We start from the raw sequence: 23,740 nt of genomic DNA on the forward strand, positions 1-23,740 counted from the left end.
TAAAACAGTCTCTGGAAGGACTTAAGAGCAGACTGGATGAGGTGCAAGGGGGCCGTTAATGGAATAGAAATCAGAGAAAAAGAATACAGAGAAGCTGAGGCAGAGAGAGATAAAAGGATCTCCAGGAAAGAAAGAATATTAAGAGAACTGTGTGACCAATCCAAATGGAACAATATTTGCATTATAGGGGTACCAGAAAAATAAGAGAGAGAGAAAAGGGATAGAAAGTGTCTTTGAAGAAATAATTGCTGAAACTTCCCTAAACTGGGGAAGGAAATAGTCTCTCAGACCATGGAAGCCCACAAACCTCCGAACACAAGGAACCCAAGGAGGACAACACCAAGACATGTAGTAGTTAAAGTGGCAATGATCAAAGACAAAGACAGAGTATTAAAGGCAGCCAGAGAGAGAAAAAAGGTCACCTACAAAGAAAAACCCATCAGGCTATCATCAGACTTCGCAACAGAAACCTTACAGGCCAGAAGAGAATGGTATGATATATTTAATGTATTGAAACAGAAGGGCCTTGAACCAAGAATACTGTATCCAATGCAATTATCTTTTAAATATGAAGGAGGGATTAAACAATTCCCAGACAAGTGAAAGTTGAGGGAAACTGCCTCCCACAAACCACCTCTACAGGATATTTTAAAGGGACTGCTATAGATGGAACCACTCCTAAGGCCAAACAGATGTCACCAGAGAAAATCACAGCAAAGAAAGTGGAACAATCAAATACTAACTAAAGGCAAAAAATAAAATCAACTATGCACAAAAGCAGTCAAAGGAAACACAAAAGAGTACAGATTAAAACACCTAACATATAAAGAATGGAGGAGGAGGAATAAGAAGGGAGAGAAATAAAGAATCATCAGACTGTGTTTATAATAGCTTAATAAGAGAGTTAAGTTAGACAATTAGACAGTAAAGAAACTACCCTTGAACCTTTGGTAACTACAAATCTAAGGCTTGCAATGGCAGTAAGTACGTATCTTTCAATAATCACCCTAAATGTAAATGGACTGAATGCACCAAACAAAAGACACAGAGTAACAGAATGGATAAAAAAGCAGGACCCATCTATATGCTGCTTACAAGAGTCTCACCTCAAACCCAAAGACACACACAGACTAAAAGTCAAGGGAGGAAAAAGATATTTCATGCAAACAATAGGGAGAAAAAAGCAGGTGTTGCAGTACTTGTATCAGACAAAATATACTTCAAAACAAAGAAAGTAACAAGAGATAAAGAAGGACATTACATAATGAAAATGGGGAGTCAAACAAGAGGACATAACAATTACAAATGTATATATACCCAATAGATGAGCACCAACATATGTGAAAGAAATACTAACAGAATTCAAGGAGGAAATAGAATGCAATGCATTCATTCTAGGAGACTTCAACACACCACTGACGTCAAAGGACAGATCCACCAGACAGAAAATAAGTAAGGACAGAGAGGCACTGAACAATACAGTAGAACAGATGGACCTAATAGACATCTACAGAACTCTACACCCAAAAGCAATAGGATACACACTCTTCTCAAGTGCACATGGAACATTTTCCAGAACTGACCACATACTAGGCCACAAAGAGTCTCAGTAAATTTGAAAAGATTGAAATTCTACCAACCAACTTCTCAGACCACAAATGTATAAAACTAGAAATAAATTGTACAAAGAAAACAAAAAGGCTCACCAACACATGGAGGCTTAACAACATGCTCCTAAATAATCAATGGATCAATGACCAAATTAAAACAGAGATCAAGCAATGTATGGAGAATAAAGACAACAACAGCACAAAGCCCCAACTTCAGTGGGACACAGCAAAGGCAGTTTTAAGGGAAAGTATATAGCAACCCAGGTCTATTTAAAGAAGGAAGAACAATCCGAAATGAATAGTCTAAAGTCACAATTATTGAGATTGGAAAAAGAAGAACAAATGAGGCCCAAAGTCAGCAGAAAGAGGGACATAATAAAAATCAGAGAAGAAATAAATAAAATTGAGAAGAAGAAAACAATAGAAAACATCAATGAAACCACAAGCTGGTTCTTTGAGAAAATAAACAGAATAGATAAGCCCCTAGCCAGACTAATTAAGAGTAAAAGAGAATCTACACACATAAACAGAATCAGAAATGAGAAAGGAAAAATCATGACGGACCCTACAGAAATACAAAGAATTATTAGAGAATACTATGAGAATCTATATGCTAATAAACTGGAAAACCTAGAAGAAATGGATAACTTTATACAACCTTCCTAGAATGACCAAGGAAGAAACAGAAAATCTAAACAGACCAATTGCCAGCAACGAAATTCAACTGGTAATCAAAAAACTACCCAAGAACAAAATCCCTGGGCCAGATGGATTTACTGCTGAATTTTATCAGACATATAGAGAAAACATAATACCCATTCTTCTTACAGTTTTCCAAAAAATAAAAGAGGAGGGAATACTTCCAAACTCATTCTATGAAGCCAGCATGACTCTAATACCAAAACCAGGCAAAGACCCCACCAAAAAAGAAAATTACAGACAAATATCCCTGATGAACATAGATGCAAAAATACTCAACAAAATATTAACAAAATGAATTCAAAAATACATCAAGAGGATCATACACCATGATCAAGTAGGATTCATCTCAGGGATGCAAGGATGGTACAACATTTGAAAATTCATCAACATCATCCACCACATCAACAAAAAGGACAAAAACATCATGATTATCTCCATAGATGCTGAAAGAGCATTCGACAAAATTCAACATCCATTCATGATAAAAACTCTCAGCAAAATGGGTATACAGGGCAAGTACCTCAACATAATAAAGGCCATATATGATAAGCCCACAGCCAACATCATACTGAACAGCGAGAAGCTGAAAGCCTTTCCTCTAAGATAGGGAACAAGACAGGGATGCCCACTCTCCCCACTGTTATTTAACATAGTTCTGGAGTTCCTAGCCATGGCAATCAGACAAAACAAAGAAACACAAGGCATCCATATTGGTAAAGAAGAAAGCAAACTGTCACTATTTGCAGATGACATGGTATTGTACATAAAACACCCTAAAGACTCCACTCCAAAACTTCTAGAAAAAATATCTGAATTCAGCAAAGTTGCAGGATACAAAATTAACACACAGAAATCTGTTGCTTTCCTATACACTAATGATAAACTAGCAGAAACAGTAATCAGAAAACAATTCCATTCACAATTGCATCAAAAAGAATAAAATACCTAGGAATAAACCTAACCAAGGAAGTGAAAGACCTATACCCTGAAAACTACAAGACACTCTTAAGAGAAATTAAAAAGGACACTAACAAATGGAAACTCATCCCATGCTCTTGGTTAGGAAGAATTAATATTGTCAAAATGGCCATCCAGCCTAAAACAATCTACAGATTCAATGCAATCCCTATCAAAATACTAACAGCATTCTGCAACAAACTGGAACAAATAGTTTTAAAATTCAGATGGAACCACAAAAGACCCTGAATAGCCAAAGCAATCCTGAGAAGGAAGAATAAAGCAGGGGGGATCTTGCTTCCCAACTTCAAACTCTTCTACAGAGCCACAGTCATCAAGACAATTTGGTACTGGCACAACAGCAGACCCACAGACCAGTGGAACAGGACAGAGAGTCCAGATATTAACTCAAACATATATGGTCAATTAATATATGATAAAGGAGCCATGGACATACAATGGGGAAATGACAGCCTCTTCAACGGCTGGTGTTGGCAAAACTGGACAGCTACATGTAAGAGAATGAAACTGGATTATTTTCTAACCCCATACACAAAGTAAATTCGAAATGGGTTAAAGACCTGAATGTAAGTCATGAAACCATAAAACCCTTAGAAAAAAAACATAGGCAAAAATCTCTTGGACATAAACATGAACAACCTCCTCATGAATCTATCTCCCCGGGCAAGGGAAACAAAAGCAAAAATGAACAAGTGGAACTATATCAAGCTGAAAAGCCTCTGTACAGCAAAGGATACCACCAAGAGAACAAAAAGGCATCCTACAGTATGGAAGAATATATTCAGAAATGACAGATCCGATAAAGGGTTGACATCCAAAATATATAAAGAGCTCACACACCTCAACAAAGAAAAAGCAAATAATCCAATTAAAAAATGGGCAGAGGAGCTGAAAAGACAGTTCTCCAAAGAAGAAATTCAGATGGCCACCAGACACATGAAAGATGTTCCACATAGCTAGGCATCAGAGAATTGCAAATTAAAACCAAAATGAGATATCACCTCACACCAGTAAGAACCACCATCCAAAAGACAAACAACAACAAATGTTGGCGAGGTTGTGGAGAAACACAAACCCTCCTACACTGCTGGTGGGAATGTAAATTAGTTCAACCATTGTGGAAAGCAGTATGGAGGTTCTTCAAAAAGCTCAAAATAGAAATACCATTTGACCCAGGAATTCCACTTCTAGGAATTTACCCTAAGAATGCAGCAACCCAGTTTGAAAAAGACATATGCACCCCTATGTTTATCACAGCACTATTTACAATAGCCAAGAAATGGAAGCAACCTAAGTGTCCATCAGTAGATGAATGGATAAAGAAGATGTGGTACATATACACAATGGAATATTATTCAGCCATAAGAAGAAAAGAAATCCTACCATTTGCAACAACATGGATGGAGCTAGAGGGTATTATGCTCAGTGAAATAAGCCAGGCAGAGAAAGACAAGTATCAAATGATTTCACTCATCTGCGGAGTGTAAGAGCAAAGAAAAAACTGAAGGAACAAATCAGCAGCAGACACAGAACCCAAGAATGGACTAATAGTTACCAAAGGGAAAGGGACTGGGGAGGGTGGGTGGGAAGGGAGGAGTAAGGGGGAGGAGGAAAGGGGGCATTATGATTAATACTAATACTAATGTACAATGAGGGGGGCATGGGGAGAGCTGTACAACACAGAGAAGACAAGTAGTGACTCTATATCATCTTACTACGCTGATGGTCAGAGACTGTAATGGGATATGTGAGGGGGTCTTGGTGATGGGGGGAGTCTAGTAAACATAATGTTCCTCATGTAATTGTAGATTAATGATATCGCAATAAAAAAATAATTAATTAATTAAAAAAACAAGTAATGGTGGTTAGTTTGTAGGGGGATGGAAACTGTTACACACGAACAGAGATGTTAAGTCAGTACGTGTCTTCTCATTATTTTTGGTGTTTAAATGATGTGAATATATTACCTAAACAAAACTAAAAACTAAACATTTCTATAACATTTCCATACTTTCTAGAGCAGGATTTCTCAACATCAGTACTACTGACATTTGGGGTGGATAATTCTTCGTGGGGTTTTTTTTTTTTTTTTGGTGGGGGAGAGGCTATCCTGAGTACTGCAGTGTTTAGCAACATCCCTATCCTCTACCACATGTGTCCTAACAGTCATGACAATCAAGTGTTTCAAATCAGTTCAAAATAACAAGTTAGAAGTTCATTTTTAATTACAAAGACCTACACAATTAAAAAAACAAAAAAAGTTTCCATCTGATTTTTTAAACTCCCAAAACATTTCATCAATATAAATGAAATATTTTTGAAGGCTCAATGAATAATTTTATACCAGAAAAGATCAAATTAGGAAGTTGTATATCTACATTCCACTCAATTGAAATAATGGTATCAATTCATAAATACTCCCATGAGGATGACATCAGTATCTTTCAAATTCTCTTTGTGAAGTAAAAACATTTTACACAAAGTCAAACAAGTCATTATATCTAAGAATAAAACAAAACACAATACCAAATATATCCATTAATTAAAACTGCAAATAAAAGACATACTTCTCTACAGGCATAAATATTTCACTATAGTATCTATAAACTCTTTTCTGTATTTGATGCCTGTAGTATTCTACACAATCTCTCTTTTTTTAATACTTACTGCTTGGTTTTCCATGCGTGCAAAAATAACATTGAGCATCTGAGTAAGAGTAGCTTTGGCTGTTGTCTGATTGATAAGATTTTTGCTTGCTAGATAGATATTGTAACATGTTCTCACAGCTTGCAGTACAGTTCCTTCATGAATTTCTATATGTTGAGATGTTACTGCAGTAAGTAAAGCCTTGAGAGAAAAAAAAAAGTAACTTTCTCCATCCAGAGTTTCAGCCCAAAAATATATGATTATTTTTATATTAGAATAAAAACTTTCAGATACCATTGAGACTTTTAGGTATATACTAAGAGAGTTTCTACATACTTTGAGTATATTACCAACTGTTAAAATATTTTGTTTTCCTCATTCTGGTAGTAGTTTCCATATAATCCTCCCAAACCCAGAACACTAGAAAACTAACTAATTTGTTTGAACACAAGTTTCATTTTAATAAATATTTAATTTAGTTTGTTAAAATGCAAAGCATTAAAACTGCCATAGTAAACAGAGATATTCTTCTTAAGATCTATTGGAAAAGACTGTAAACTTTGGAGTACACACATTGTATCCACTTATTTACTTAGATTTACAAAATTTTGAAGATATTTACAAATATTTTAGAATAAAGCATTTAAAATAATCCTAAAGTGAATCAATCCTTCAGTAAAGTGAACTTTATGTGCATTTTCACACATTTAGGTTACTTCAAATTTTTCAAAAGCAAGGACTCACAACTTTTGACCTTTATGTTGTACAGTGCTATGCAGAGTCAGCATTGAATATATGCTAAATAAGCAATGACAGACATGAAATTACAAATGAAAGGACAACAGGTCAGACAGCTTTTTAAGAATAAAGATATTATATGCCTTGTGAAATGAATATGGATATGAAATTGAAAGGCTCAGAAGAGGCTACAGCCACACATGAAGGAACACTTTATACATGTAAACAATTCCAGAAGTTCTAATAATACAAGAAAATTGTACTGATATATATTAATCTACCATTGTTAGGCAGAAAAATAGGTATGAGCGGGGTGGAGAGAGAGTAAGGCCAGTAATGCCCACAAAAATGGACTCAGAGTTAACCAGATAAAACTAGAGAGCCAGAAAAGACTCAGAGTTAATGAATTAAGCAGTTGAAGGTCCAAAAGCCAGGAATAACTTGGAATGTCCAGATATTCCCCAGATAAAGAAAAGTATCTGACAGCAGCCCATGTCTTCATTGTGTCAATTAGATCATGCTATTTTAAGATTTACTTTAGCCTGCTAAAAGGCCCAGCTTATTCTTTAACAACCTGTATACTGTTTCTTTCCTCCTCCCCCAGTGCCTAATCAAGCAACTTTGTAACCAGGGCAGGAGATAAGCATCATAATTAGTTTTCCACAAAAAAGCCCAGATATAAGCAGTATAGTAAGGACAGGAAAGATTCCACCTTAAAGCTAAGATTCCATTTTAAAAGCCAGGAAGTTAGGAGGTAAAATTCCTGACATATTCTTTAGCAAACAGACAGTAACTCAGCCCACCTTGAGGGCAGGGTAGGTGGTCTTGATTGATATGTTCCCAGAGGGAAGCTGCTATCCTGGGGAGGAACTGGATCAGTAAGTTCCTTGTGTTAATTTTGCAGAATTACCTGGGAACTGATAACAGAGGAAAGGAGGCATGGTGTCTCTCACCAGAGATAAGCATCTTGAGACTACTTGACAAGCCTACACTCCCTAGCCCTTTGTTACATTCCTGAAAAATCCTTAAAAGAGGGAACCCCCAACCTTTCAGGGCTCCTCCTATCTGAGGATGTCTATACTTTTTCTCTCTTCAAGTAGGTAACTTTAAATAAAACTTTTACTCTGCTTTACTACTGTGTCTCTGTCTTTCAATTCTTTGTTGTGGTGGGGACAAGAACAGAGGAAAATAACTCAAATCCCACTCCCCCACCCCACTCCCGACCACTACCATTAGCAGTAACATTAAGAATTCAATATTTATAACAGACTGAAAACACAACTGAGTGGTTGTTCTTTAAAGGAGTTTAATCATCCAGGAATGTTACAGCACAAACCCAGGACAGGGCTTAGCAGATCAGGTACAAAGGAATCAGGAAAGTTGGTTTATGAGTAGTCCAAAGGGTGAAGAGTGGGTCTAGAAGACAGACTCCTGAGGGGTCCAATGGTGCAGAAGAAACTAGAAGAGTCACAGCACCTTCACAATGGACCCTAAAGCTCAAAAGATGGAATATGGATGGTAAACATGTCAGAAACTGAAAAGTCTGGGAGACTCGGGGACCCACGCCAAAATTGGGACCTTCAAAATAAGAGATTTGGAAATAGTCTTCTTCTAACAAATTCTTGGCATTCAATAACAAAATCCCTTCATGTATGGGATCTAAAATGCACCCAAATAACCTCTATTACAGCTGCAAAGCACTGCTTTTCCAAATTTTTAAAGCTAAAAGTCTTCTGATTTGAAAATATAAAGATGAATTATAAATTCATTTTATGTAATTAATTACCTTTATTATTTGCAACTGAACTCCTTCATCTGTTTGAGGACCTTGGAAACAGCCACAAATTGTTTCAATAATTCTATCTATTAATTTTTTGCCTGGTGTTGTACTATCTGGAGCACTGCCAGTCAAGTGCCCATAAGCAATAAGTTTCTGAAATAGAGAAAGAAAATAATGATTCTAATTAAGTTAATATATATACTAATCAAATATGCATTAAGATTACAATTTACAACTGAATATATATTAAACTTTTTACATAAATGCATTAAATGCATTTTGGCTACTTACAGCCAAAGTTACATGCCAACTTCTGAAGAAAGCTTTATTAGCTAAAAACATGAAATTATTTACACTCTGAATAACCACAAAAACAGAATAACCACAACAAAACCATCAAGCAGTACTTTCAGAAAGCAAGGCTTTAGAACTTGTCTCTAGTGAGTTAGAATAAAGAGCTTACTGCTGTCTATGTAAACATTATTGATACTGCTTTTGTGAAAGCTATCTTAACACATTTAAACGATCCAAAATCTCTTTCCAAATCAGATCTGTGAATATTCAGAAAACCCAATTTCTATACACTGGCAGCAATAAATCAGAGATTTGTTCATTCATCATTACCATTATAAACCTGCAAGGAAGGGCTTGGATATTATAATTTTAATTTTAAAGGGAAAAGGTTACAAATCAAATGAACTTATCCTTAATGTATTTTAAGAACAAATCATGTTTTCCTAGCCACTGATTTGTTAAATAGGTATAATCCCCAAACAGTGAAAACACCTGAAAAGAGCAATGACCCCTGTATTCGGAGGTCATCTGTGTATATAAAATGGCAAGAAAGATTTATGGAATTTTTCTGACATAAATTAATGTCAGACCTAAAGTCCAGAAGTGAATATAAAAAGCTGGCCAGTGTTAACCTGTTGTTTTATATAATACAATAGGCAATTAGTAAAATCATATGCAAATGATTTAGTAAAACTCACTGTAAATAATGATGAATCTAAAGCCAGCAGCAGGTTGAAATTACTATGGTTCTTGCATTGCATGGAAAGGAACACTGACCAAATCAACACTTTCATTAATGATGATCATAGTAAAGAGTGTGTCTCACTAAGCTAACGGTTTTTATTATCCTTTTAAACTAACTGCAACTATTATTATCTCTCTTGAATATAAGCAACCGTTTGTTTTCTTACCACAAAAAGAATATTCAAGGCTTTCATGGAAAATGTCTGAATCATAAATTGTGAGTAGTAATGTTTAGAAACATTCAAATTAAATGTTTTTTAGATACTGCCATTTTATACATACCTGTAAACAATCTAGAGATGTACTGACTATACGAGGACATTTGGACTGACATGCTAATTCAAAAGGTAGGAAGTACTTGTCTGCTTCAATAAAATTTGTCTTTGATTTCACTGGTGGAAGAGTGCTTGATCCAGCTTTTGCTTCTCCATGAGGAGGGCTAAAGGAAAAAGAAGAGTCTGATTAGAACATCAAATTTATCACATTTATGATAAACTCATATAAAAACACAGAATTTCAGTTCTAAAAGGACCCTTGCTACACCAGTCTTCATCTTCCCATCAAGCCCAAGAAGTTATTTGCTACAGGTTAAAAGCTAATGGCCAGAGTGTGACTAAATGCAAGAGAATCAAAGAAATTGAAGTTGCTTTAAATAATTATTCAGGTTACTAAATAATTATTTAGTAATCTTTCTAAATACAAATGAAAGTCTTTAAGCAAAGACTTTAAAGCATATCTTACAGTATTTCAGAAATACCCTTACATAGTTACATATGAAATCTTTTTGTATTTGAAAGTATGCTTACAAGTATAAGTATTTCTTAATTGTTTTTCTAATTGATTATAAGGGTCACATGCAGAAAACTTGCCACACTAAAAACATGATTACATCATTATTTTGGCCAAGGCTGATTAGTTTGAAAATTATTTCTACTAAACAAAAGAAACCCCACAAACCTCTGTTTTTCAGTTTCCGCTTTTATTTCCTCTGGGGAAAAAGAAAGAGGCATACATTAGAAAACTTGACATCAGAAAGATCATTAAGTCATTTGTTTACAGGTTTTATAAACTGATTTGCAGCATCTACAAGAAGTTGGAACGAATGCAAAGTCCAAAGAAAATCACATACTAAAATTCTGTTGTGGCTAAATGTATTAATTTATATGAATAAAATAAATTTTATAAAACTATGCAAAGAATATAAATTAACCATAAGGATAAGTAGTATTGTGGATTACTATATCCCAAGGCATTTCCTTTTCTCAAAATAGTTTTTTCACCCCAAAGGAACTATTTACATTAACCAGAAGCATTAATATTTAAGAACAGAGTATTATGTATGCCGTATTCAAGTTACAAAATATACAGCACAAGTTGAGTGAGGAAAAAAAAATAACATGCCACTCTTGTGATATCTCAAGATTATTAGGCCAGAACTGTAACTTCTTGCCAGGTACATATGTGCTGATATTTAACCAATATTTTCCCAATTATGGTTATTATAAAACACACATGCTCAATTTAATGGGAAATTTTTCTTTTGCTGTTTATACCTATAAGAGATGACGTAAATTAGATAAATCCCAGCTGCACGAGTCTTAAATTTAATTGATAGATTAGGGAATTTGGTTAATTGACTAAACCTGTCTGAAATTTGGAAGACAAGCATCAAATGCAACATTAATACTTAATATTAATGAAGCCAACAGTTGTTGAGAACTTACTATGTGCCAAGCACTATTATATTTTACACGTACTAACATATTCAAACCCTCATAACAATCCTATGAGTTCTGTACTGTCATATCCTCACTTTAAAAGTTAAGAAAAATTGAGGCACAGAGAGGTTAAATAACTTGCTCAAGGACTGCATGACTTGGATGTGTGGCTAATCAGGTTTCAGTATGTTTTAAAACTAGGTAATCTAATTCCAGATACAATTGTTTTTTTTTTAAAACTCTTTCATACATAGGTGTATCTATGAATACCGAGCAAAATGTTAAATTTTGGTATTATATACAACGGCTAGCCTATAAATTTAATACCTATTAAAAACTATCATGTATTGGGACACTATGTTAGGCCCTTTATAAAGTGATTTTGTCAAATCACTTTGTCATAAATAAACTATTATCTACTCTGTGCCAAGCACTTTCTGTGTTTGGTATTTCAGTCTATTCTCTGTGGACCAAAGCTCTTCCCATTTAACCAGTGGCAGGAGGGGAAGGGAAACAATGTAAAAATAATTTGTGTAGGTATTTAAAATAATAAATAAAAGTTCACATTATCTGATGTTAAAGACTGCATACGGCTACTAAAACTGTACAGTTCACCAATACATATAATTAAACATAATTTGAATCATTTTTTAAAAATGTAGTATGGATGAGGGGAAAATGATGTATTAACTACCTTAAGTCTTCGTAACAAAATTTAAAGAATTAGTTTTCATTTAAAAATATCATTATTATTTAAGAAGCTGAGGTACTGCTAAAAATTAGACAAGGTAGAAAAAAGATAAAAGGAAGGGAAAAGGCGGAGATGGCAGTTTTTGTGTAAGATATATTTTCACTTATAAATTAGTTAGGAAATAGTATATTCTGGTGAGAATAATACATTCGTTGAGAATATCAGAGGTGGTATAACATTTTAAACAGCACTGTGTTTTGATACCACCTGTCACAAAATAACAACTGTGTGACCTTGAGGAACAACCTTCCACTTTACTAACTACCAGAGAACTGCAAACATCCTTTCTATTCTAAAACATGGGTCAACAACTATGGCTCACGTACTAAAGGCAGCCCTCCAACGTTTTCCTACAGCCCATGAACTTAAGAATAATTTTAACAGTTGAACATGTACAGTCAATTTGATTCTAGAGCACTAACTCTGAAGCCCAATGAAGAGTAACGTTATCACCTTTAAAAGAATTCCTTTCTTCTCATTTGTAGACCAAGATTACACAATTTACACTCGATTATTTTGAATTTCATCAATAAAAACATTTGTGTAAGTTTGTTTTGTCTTGGTATTATAAGTACTTTTATAATATTCTTGATTTTTCTCCTTGGCCCACAATGACCTTTACAGGTAAGGTTTGCTGGCCTTTGCTCTAAAACATTGTGGTTCAAAGGATCCTATTTGCTATATGAACCATTTTATTCTACAGTTCCACTATTTTCTAAATGTTCATATTTAAATAGTCTAATTAAAACACTCAACATGAGCTATACTGAATATAAAGTTTCTCTGCTAACTCACATGGTTCTAGAATTTCCTTCTCTTCCTTTCCTTCTTTCCAATCCATCCATCTTGATATTTTAAATTAACAAGAAGGCATGGTCTGTTCAAATGGATCTTGGTAAGTTTTACAAAGCAATAAAACACTAACTCCTAATGTATCTCATTTTTAAATTATCTTGTACTAAGTATCTCCCCCTGCCCCATTTCCCTGTGAAATAGAGTTTCTAATGTTTTGACAAAATCTTTAAAGATCACAAAACAATTACAATTTTCCCACTGATTATTAACATAGCTTACATGGTTATCTTTATGGTCCTGCTTGTATTTTTTATAGTCCCACAAGGACTGTCTGTACTCATTTTAATCTATTTCTTTTCAAACCATTCAAGGTCACTTAAACTGAAAGACACTATCACTAAAAGGAAATCAGGACTAATAGGACAAAGGTCAATGAGGCAGAGAGAATATCAAAATATCAAAAGGAACAATATTATAAACCACAGTATTTTAAAACAAGCTGAAAAATTTAAAGAATATGCAATATTACTTTATTTGTGCAGCAATATAGAGTTTAAAACACCTCTCCATACTGTTAGGCAGGAGGAAGGAAAAACAAGGACATGCAAACAGAAAAGAGAGATGCCATAGGGGGAGAACAGACCAGACCCCAAGGTCCATGCCTTATATGGAAAGGAGACAGCTCTTCCTGAATTCCACCCTTCTGATGTGCCAACTAAGACCCGGATGTCAGCCTCCTCCCTCTTGGAAGGAAAAAAAGTTTCTAGTTGTCTATTATGTCACCTTTAGCCAATCATACCTCTCCACACCCCCTAGGATAGCTTGCCCACTCCTCCCCCTCCTAATCCCTTATAAGCCCCCACCTCCCTGACCAGGTGTGACTTCCCCAGCCTGTAGTACCCAGACTGCGGAACATCACCCAGGAGTGGCATTCAAATAAACCAGCTGCCCTTTGTTGCCTCTCTTCACCTGCTTATTTAGGCTAAAATTTATCTTACACATACATTACCTAATTTATCCTCAAAGGACAATTCCTCATATTATGGATGAGGAAACTGGATCAGTTTAACTAATGGCTTTAAGGTCAGATAGCTGGTAAGTAGTGATCCAGAAACAAGTTTCTCTAGTCTTACTTAAAGCAGTGTATTACACACTACACATGTGCTGTATTTAAGTAACCTTCTATTAACTGATGCAACTGAAATGAAATATTCATTCTACAATTGTCTCCCCTGAGGGTTTCAGCTCTGGGCAAGTTTATTTTGGATTTGGTAAGACCAAAAAGTGACAATGGTATGTTGGTAGTAAAAGGGTTTATACCCAGCTTTACGTTCATGGTGGCAGGTCAAGCACTAAAATCCCATCCATCTCTGGGTAAGTCTGCATGCTGCAAGCTGGTCTGTACCTCTGAATCTCTCTGCAGCTTTGTAGCCTTGGGCAGAGCTCTTACATAGAGTCAGTAATAACTTACTGCCCACACATGTGCAAGCAGACCAGAGTCAGGTGAGAATTCTGGCCACAGAACTCCATTTTCTCTACACTTCAACCCTTCAGGATTCTTGCTTCACAATCTACATGCCCTCAATCTTACATGATGGTACCTGTGCAAGAAAGCTGGAACACTGTAACCAATTTCCACAATAACAACAGAGGCTACAACAATATATAAATAACAACAAAAATTATGATACAGATAACAAAAGAAACTATGAGAATCCTCAAACCTGAGGAGATCGATTGCTACAAGCTGTATTCAAACCAGATTGTATTTGCAATTGTATAAGGGAGGAAGCAATGTGTATCAGCATGTCTACAGAGCTCAATGCCCCTTTCCCAGGATTTTCATTCAAATGCTGTAGCACTGTCTGTAAGTGGACTGACCATCCCCATAGACTATTGGTGTCTGACTTCAGGCCAGATTTTAACAAACCATTGTACCTCTCTATCATGCCTGCCCTGATAGCATTATGGTACATGAAACTTCCACTTTATCCCTAATTGTTGCATCCATTCTTGCAGTGCGTGTCCAGAAAAGTGAGTGCCTTGATCACTCTCAGTTACCTACAGTTGGCCATAGGCTGCAAAGAGACATTCCAGACAGCTTTTGGTCATTTGCTGGTCTGTGTGACGTGCAGGAAAAGCAACAGAGGTCCAGTAGCAGTGTCCACACAAGTCATGGCTTATCAGTACCCTCTGACAAAGGCAAAGGCCCAATATAGTTTATCTGCCACCTGATGAGAGGCATCAGTCCCTTAGTTATTGTCCCATGTTGCTGTGGGACTTAGTGTTAAGTCCCCTTTAGGGCATAAAATGCACTCTGCCGGGCTTTGCTGACTTTTTCAAAGGTCAAAGGCAGGCCCCATCACGTTGCCTTCTGCCCTTTATCGGGGCCATCTGATGATGGGCTCCATAGACAGCAGCAAGGTGTGGTACACGACAGCCAATTATTTCTTTATTAAGGTGTACTGTACCTCTGCTCCTTTCCAGAGTTGTGACCAGAATCCAATAGCTTGGCAAATTCGTTCAAGCCAGTGCCAGGGACCCCAGCCATAACCATTTTAGTCACATGGACATCCAGCTCACAGGGCCTTGACAGGTTTGTCTCACTCAAAACCTGCACAGTCTTGACTGTCCATTTTGTAACAGCAAAGGTAATTGCACGTTTCATCCCAGCCCCACCTGACACCCTTTTGTACCAAATGGTGTAAGGGCTTCAGAATTTGTGCCAAGTGCAGGATAAACACTCTCTAGTAGCCTAAAAGACCCAAAACCTCTTGCAATTATGCCACATTGGAATCAAAAGTACACATATCACCACACACAGCATTAGATGCCCTATTCCTAATGGGATTCAGACTTATTTCACTCTTACAGCCTCACCCCTGCATCCATCTATAAGAGTGGCGGGGGTCCTGTGAAATGGCTCAACGTTGCCATAAATCAAAGAGCATTCACCTCCTGTGTCTACCAGAGCCAGGACACATTGCACATTCACTGGGGAACAATGAATTGGTATTTCAACATGTAGACTAGTCCCCACCTGCTCCTCCAAGGTAGGTGCCTTGGCCCTCCCCCTCAGTCAAACTGTATTATTGCCCAATCGAGTTCTTGTAAGGGTCTAGGCAAGGTCAGCTCACTCTCCAACAGAGAGTCCTGCAGGCACACAGGCTGGGATTGTGGTTTCGTCTCTGATTCCATTTGTTGGTCCTCACTTTAACCTGCTGCTGAAACTGCTGTTCTGGCTGCAATTGCTGCCACACCTCTAGTAACATTTTATTTAACTTTCCATCCAATTTCTCTGTCTGCTCCTTCCTTTATCAAATCAACCCATATCTGGGTCCTTTTGACCTTGATGGAGCCCTTTAAACTCTTCCTCTGAATAACAGACTGTATTCCCTTCCATGCTCTCATTGTTCCAGCCTCTCCCAAGTCGGCTACCATATGGGTGACCTCACTTATGGGCTATCCTAAGTGAGGGGCAAGAATGGCCACCAGGAGTCCAAGGAGGGACAGAGGAACCATCTGAAGCACCACATTTCTCATCCCTGCTGTAAATATTTCATCTGGGCCATAATTCACTGGACTATAAATAGCATTTTTCATGCGTAACTCCCATAACACCTGTTGGAGCTCAGTATACATCTGCCATCTAGCAGAGGAAGATGGTAAATCACTCTGATTGGGCCATATGTTGCAAAGTGCGGCAATAATCCAATTAAAGAGGGAGTGATTTTCGGGGGTCTGATGTGTATTTTGTAGTTGCTGCAGCAAGACAGGATGAGTCGTCAGGGAAGTGAGCTTTCCCATCTCTGATCCAGACAGAATGATATTATCCACTCCTAAATCCCAAAGATGCAGGAGCCAAACTGATATTGACTCTGAGAATTTCTGCTGAAACCAGGAACCCAAATCCACCAGCTCAGTCTGCGTGTAGGGATGCAGCATAGAGTGCTCCTTAGATATGCAAAAAATGGATTCCACGCCAAAGTGGAACCTAAGGAGGCTGCTACACATTTCCTGAAGGAAAGTGCAGTTGCTCTGTCTTTATTTTCTTAACTACAAACAGGCAGGCTTTCAATTGGGCAGGTTTTCAACCAGCACCACCCTCCACCCTAACCTGCTCATCAGACCCCAGCTCTTCCTCCACTTCCAGGACTGATGGGCACCATTACATCCTTCACCTCCCCCACAGTACCTCGCTTGCAGCCTGCATTCTCATGTACTTCTTCTCATGCTACCATTACAGCCTTTACCAACTCCACACACCTTGTAATGATGCCATCTTAGTCATCAACAAATTTTTACCTCCTCTAAAGTACCTCACAGCTTGTACTCTCATGGTGCCTCTTCTTTTGACATTGCTCTGGAAACACTAGACAATGCAGAGAGACAATATTTCATGTGATAAGAAAAGTCATCATGTTTGAGACGAAAAAAATCAGATGCTAAATTTGTTTAGTGATATTTAGGGTTTTTAACTATGTAGTCATAGCTCTTAAAAAACTTTATTATTGACATTCTTTCAGAAATTATTTTCTTTCTCATGATTAACTCTCCCTATCCCTTTGGAATTATTTTTACAACTTTTTTTTTAAACCTTGGACTGTATTATTTATACAAGGAAAGATTAAAATTGGAGGAACTAAGTTGTTGTGAATTAGTTTCAAAAGTACAGATTTTAAAGCATTTTGAAAGGAACACAAGTTTTATTCCCTTCAGATACATTAAGTAACTGTAACCAAGTCAGCACAGTTGATAAGGCATAGGACTAGTTTAATGAGCAAGAATGATTTGATAAAAAGTGATTATATTCAGGTTATATCCCTGATTTCCTAAGTATATCAATAATTTTCTCTCATATTATTTTTATCATCAACTTGCTTAGCAGCATTCTTTCCCCCCTTTGGCAGTACAAATATAAATTTCAAAATAATACAGATTCATCAAGTTCTATTATCTATACACTATGAATGATTTGTATCTACCTTTCATGACATCATTTTGTCTTACAGTATAGTTTGCAGAGCAACAGCATTTACTCAAGTACAAGTTAAACTGATAATTTAAGGAAGACCTTAAGGTCAAATGAACAGTTTTTAATGAACACATTAGAACTTACATATCCCTAGTCTCTTTCAAAGCAGTAACTATGGGAGGCTATCCATCAACTATCATAATGCAGCCAGTATTCAAAAACTTTGGCGTGGAATCCATTTTTTGCATATCTTTCCTGTGTCCTTCCTTCTTTTAAATGAAATCTCAGAGAGGGAAAAATCTCTAGAAAGGGAATCAGATTCTAACCACCAAGTGATCACAAATGGCTTGGAGACAAGTATGAAGAAAAGCATATGATTACTACCAAAGTCCTTAATTTCACTGCTTCTGTGAATCATCTCAAGTTGTGTCTGTGTAAGCACAGGTTCAGAAAATCAGTGTATAACTCTCATTAGATTACCTATGAAGGCTATAACCCAAACTATAAAGATGACATAGGATCAATTAAGAACAGTGATTTGACCAACTATGACAACATATATGTAAAAGCACTTTTAAACAAAACACTTAGAAAGCACTGCATTAAATGTAAGGGATTACTTTGAAAAATAACAAAAATAAGGCCAACTGTGGGACTTTACAATCACAATTCATACAGTTAAGGATTAAATAAAAATAGAGGAGTTTAATAGAATGTTACAGTATTCTAAGGAAGACATCATAGCTTGAACTAAAGCTGTGACAAAAGGGATGAATAAATGTGAATTCCATGAATACCTGGGAGAAAAAACATGAAACAATCTCATTTATCTAGGGGAGAAGGAAGATGGCGTTGGCAAGAAAAGGAGATCTAGGGCTTGCAAAACTGGGTAATAGAGGTACCACTAACAGACACAAATTGCATTTTTCTTACTATGTAATGGTGAGGGAATGGGCAGGGGTGAAGAAGAGCTAAGTTTTGGACATGTTTTATCTCAAGTAACTGGGATATTCAAGTGGCAATATTCAGCAGGAACTAAGACATATAAATTTGAAGATAGTCTGGCGGACTATATTTTCCAAAATGGTCACTGTTATTTCCTATTCCACATGCCCCCTGAAAAGTGACCTTGCCACAACTCCACCAAGAGCGAGAGTCTAATTCTCCTCCCCTTGAATATGGGGTGGACTTGGGAGAGATTCATTTATAACTAACAGCATGCAGTAGAAGTGACAGTGAACTGCCAAGATTAGGTCAGAAATGGCCAAGCAGTTCCTGCCTGATTCTCTTGAGATGCTGGGTCTCTAGACACTCATTCTTGGACCCAGCAGTCCTGATGTGAGAAGCCCAAGCCACATGGAGGGCACAAGTAAGTGGTTCAGTCAAAAATTCCAGCTGAGCCCAGTTTTCAAGTCATTACCACCCAGGTGCCAGACATGTGAGTGAAGAAGCCTCCAGGGGTTTCCAGTTCCGAGCCATTTCACATCTGCCACAGTCCTCTGACACTTCCCAACTGAGGCCCCCAGACATGGTGGAGCAACAACCTGCCCCATCCAACCTCCTGATGCACAGAGAAATTGTGGGAATAAAATGGTCACTGTGTTACATCACTAAGTCTTCAGGTGACTGGGGTTTGAAACAATTTCCTGGCTAACTGGAGAGAGAGCTGAGAGGCACAAAAGAACTTCCAGCAGCATGGAAAGTTCTAATGTGTTCTGAGGATGTAGATAAAGAAACTAGATGGTTAAGAGATATAGTGCTTAATAAAATGCAGCTATAACTTCTCCCCTAAACCAATCGCCTTCTAACAAACATACTTATTGGCCTCCTCAGAATCTGGAGGTCCTCTGTATAATTAGTTTGCAAAATTATTACTGTATCATGTATGAACAGTTGATTTTTACTTTAGTACAAAGTAATTTTTAAAATTTAAGTTACTTTTTAGAGTACCCAGAAAAACACCCAAAAAAGGTGTAGCATTTCTTTATGCTGCTGCTCTCACTGCCCACCACCTCCTTTTCTTAGTTTATGGAAGCAAAAATATGCAATGGTAACAAATATCCAGCTGGGATCAACTAATAGTTGCTTGTAGAGTGAATATTCACTAACACAAATTATAGACATCCCCAGGTACTAAAATGATGACAGAAGAACTGATAAAAATACGTATGTTCTGATATTCGTAAGAACTTCAAAAATTTTGGAAAAGGAAGGTGCGATGCAAAATATGTGCTTCAACACTAGGTTGAAGGTTAAATGAATATTTGTATACTGCAAGGTCTTATTTATCCCCATGCTGTACAGTAAAACTGTCACAGATACTAATGCAATACTTAGTATTATTTTACATGCTTAGAAAGTTTATTATGTATTTATAACCATTTTGTCCTGAGCTAAGCTAAATTTTACCTTACAGTATTCTATAAGATGAAACAAGCACCATAAAAAAACTATGGAAATTTTCCTCAAGTGAATGTACTTTATATGCACTTTTAGTAGAATCCAATACTTTCACAATTACAGGCAAACAATCCTGATTAATTTTTTACTAAGCTGAAAAAAAAACCAGGCATGTATGATGCAAGAATAGTCCTTTACATTACCAAATTTCCTGATTAATTTCAAACAAACGTTTTCTTGTCATAGGGCTAAACTGGTCTGGTTATATTCTGATACATGAAAGGAAGAACAGATTTTCATTGAAAAGCCAGTATTCCTGGCCCACTGCCAAAGCCAGCACACCCCCATTTTATAACACGGTTCTAGAGGGTGTGTCAAAAAGTTGTGCAAAACTCTGACTGCAATTATTCTGTTATTATTGCCCTCAATGGTTTGATTGTCAGAACTTTCAGAATAAAGATAAAAAGTAAAGTTTCCACCATAAACATCAACAGCTACCTAAGGGGGAGTGACCAGATTCAAATGAGAACTAGATATATGAACCACAGACAGCTTACAAATAACTCAAACCTAGAACTTCCAAATTTAATTTTACATTTTCACATTTTTAAAAATATTTGTAACAAAAAAGTACTGCACATCTTACTTAGACCCTGATCTCTGGCCAACGATAAAGTGCAACTTAACTTCTCTAATGCATTTAAACAATTGCTCCATGATAAACAGAAATAGTTTTAATGACTGAAACAGATTCTTGAATTATTTGGTACATAAACAATACTGAGATCCTTGACAATATTTTCTAAGATGATGAAAACTGTTAATGAGCCCATGAACATCACATAAGAACAAGTCTAATAAAACAGTATCTCTTTAATTGTGCAGCATTTTGCAATTAACAAAGCAGTTTTACCTACATCCTATTAATACTTAGAATAGCAGACATTATTACCCAAGTCCTTTTACATATTAAAAAACCTGAAGTGACTTACCCAAGATAACAAGAGATTGAATATGGAATGATTTAAGTGTGATTTTGATCAAGAAACAAGCCAAATCAAATGGCTGAGTTTCAATAACTTATGTATTAAACAGAATATTGATTTTAGACTATTACTATTACTTTCCAATGTGCTCATAAAGTTCTAACAAGGAAGAAAACCATCATGATGCTTATTAATTCAGAAATAGAATGAATCCTACTGTTTTGAAAACCAAAACTAGAAATACAATTTATATAGCAAATATTTCAAGTCAATAATTTTCTTTTCCATTCCAGGCTTTATGTTTAAAACATTTTAAATAAAACACAAAATGAAATCTCAACAGAATTCAGATTAAATGTCAAACTAATGATATTAATTAAATGTAGGTAAACCAAAATTTTAAAAAATTCACTGTGAAAATAAGCATTTAGAAAAATCATGTATTTTGAAAATGATCTTTTAATGGAACTTATTTAAGTAGAAAAGAATGCAGTGGCTGTTCATTATCAACAACCTGCAGTGAACAAGACTACAGTGAAAATCAACAACAGAATTATTATCCTAAGTGTTAACACCACTACTGGTAAATAAACAATCACATTTCAGAGATTCTGAAATCCTTGACAAAAATTTTCTAAGATGATGAAAATTGTTAATTTAAGATAAGATATGCAGAAGCAGCAACTACGGGTCATGGAAAGAATACTTCACTGTAAGTCAGGGCCCTGGGATCTATTTCTAAAGAAATGGATGTAAGGCCCAAAAAGACTGAAAATCAAACCCCAGGTCTCCCACTCTATGACCTTTCTAAACTTTGTGTTACAGATTTTCCAAATGGGGATGACAATATCAAGTTGTCTGTCTCATAAGAATACTAGGTGAGAAAGTGCTTTGTTTTGAGTTTTTTAAATCTTTTTTTCCCCCTATGAAAGTTTTGAATACAAAAAAGTACAAACAATATGATAAATACCAAGGAAGCAATCACCCAAGCTTGATTTTATGAAAGGAACTCATAAATGTACAGTTCTTTCCAATGGCAACTTTAAGAGCCTCTTAGAACAAAGAACTAAAAGTTTGGAATAATAAAAGAAAGTACTTAAAATAGGGATACAGGTACAGCCAGAGACTCCACTTAAAGTAAACACAAGGGGAGAATCAAATACATTTGCATATATTTGATAAATGCATGAGCCTTCTCTGAAAGGATTTGCTAGAAACAGTAACAGTGTTTGTCTAAAGGGGAAAACATCAAGCACTAGGTAACAAAGGAAAACTTATTTTTCATTCTTTTTCTTTCTTTATACTTTATAAATTTCACACTATGTGTACATTTTAATTAGTTTGAGAAATAAAATAAAAAATTAAGCAAACAAGGCAATCAAGATATCCTGGTGAATATTTTTATGTTTGGTCAAATTTTAAAGGTTGGAATCTGTTTATCTATTATTTTTGAAGTCTACAAATGTTACTTTCAAATTTCAATGTGCTTTAAAAATACTACTTAAAATTTTTTTCTGCATTTTTTTTTAACCAAGATTTTTATATCTGGGAGATTACTTTTCCCCATAAAAAAAGCTCTGCTTTTAAAATGAAAATGAGGAGAATAATGATTAACCTCTAAATATCTATATTAGGGGAAATTTTCCAATAATGTATCTAGACTATAAATTAGTTAATGCTCCTAGTAGCCATAAACATAAACACATCATTACTAACTGTACATTTATGATATTTTATCGGAATGGATATTAGTAGTTATACACACATAAATGAAGTTATCTTTCTAAACAAATCTCAAAAGTATCTCAGCAGAGACCAGCAAAATTTTATGCATATTTATAAAACTTATTTAAAAAGTATAAGGAGTAAGTATTAAATAACTGATGCAGCATTGAACATTTTAAGTTAAATGCTGTTTTCTGACAGTCCAGTATACAAGTGACTAAAGACCTTGAAGAATGATTAACAAATCAAAAATTGAAACCTCACAAACACTTACGAAAATATCAAATTTGCATTTCTCAGAGTTGTACATCAAAAACTGCACACACACACACACACACACACACACACACACATACACACACTCTCTCTATTTTAATCTCCAAAGGCACCACCATCAAGTCCACCATTTGGTGTGGCCTGACACTTAATGTTGTAATACTAAGGTAAAGTCAAATGCTTTATTCTACCCTCCCAAAATAATTCTAGATTTGGAAAATGTATTTTTTTGCATACCCTAACTGAACAAACTTGCATATTGATATCACACTTCTTGCAGCACAATTTTCAAAAGCACGATAAAGGTTTTACACTTAAATATTGTTAGACTTCTAATAGAGTTGTATTCTGCAAAAGAATTATTTCATCGTAGGAATCTGATTTGTTATTTCCCTTAGACTTCTGACCCGCAGTCCCTTAATCTTTATCCCCTCTATTGGCTATCATTTCCCCTGTGAAGTAATCTTTCACAGAAAATCCCTGCCATCTGTGACACCTTCCCTCCGCACACACAAATCCAGTCTTGGCTAGGTTTCCTGCTGTACACTTCCATAGAGCACTTTATTTCTCCTTAGACGCACTCATCACTTATCTAACTTGTTTTATGTCTCCGTTTTCTACC

The 23,740-nt window shown here is 36.0% G+C and overlaps 1 protein-coding gene across 3 annotated transcripts in view; it reads right to left on the minus strand.

Annotated features, from left to right (window-relative positions):
* The window catches only part of ARFGEF1 (ARF guanine nucleotide exchange factor 1), a 139,710-nt gene that overhangs the window by 79,798 nt on the left and 36,172 nt on the right, over positions 1-23,740 (minus strand). For all 3 annotated transcript variants that reach the window (XR_012128223.1, XM_036998175.2, XM_073229611.1), the window contains exons 2-5: positions 10,450-10,480; positions 9,775-9,931; positions 8,461-8,607; positions 5,958-6,137 (exon numbers count right to left, since the gene is read on the minus strand). Coding sequence is in view for 2 of the 3 variants with exons in the window: in XM_036998175.2 (XP_036854070.1) it covers positions 5,958-6,137; positions 8,461-8,607; positions 9,775-9,931; positions 10,450-10,480 (515 nt within the window). In the remaining variant the exon portion in view is untranslated. The remainder of the gene's footprint in view (positions 1-5,957; positions 6,138-8,460; positions 8,608-9,774; positions 9,932-10,449; positions 10,481-23,740) is intronic.

Source organism: Manis javanica, chromosome 2 (genome assembly GCF_040802235.1).
Source record: "Manis javanica isolate MJ-LG chromosome 2, MJ_LKY, whole genome shotgun sequence".
Taxonomy (NCBI): Eukaryota; Metazoa; Chordata; class Mammalia; order Pholidota; family Manidae; genus Manis; species Manis javanica.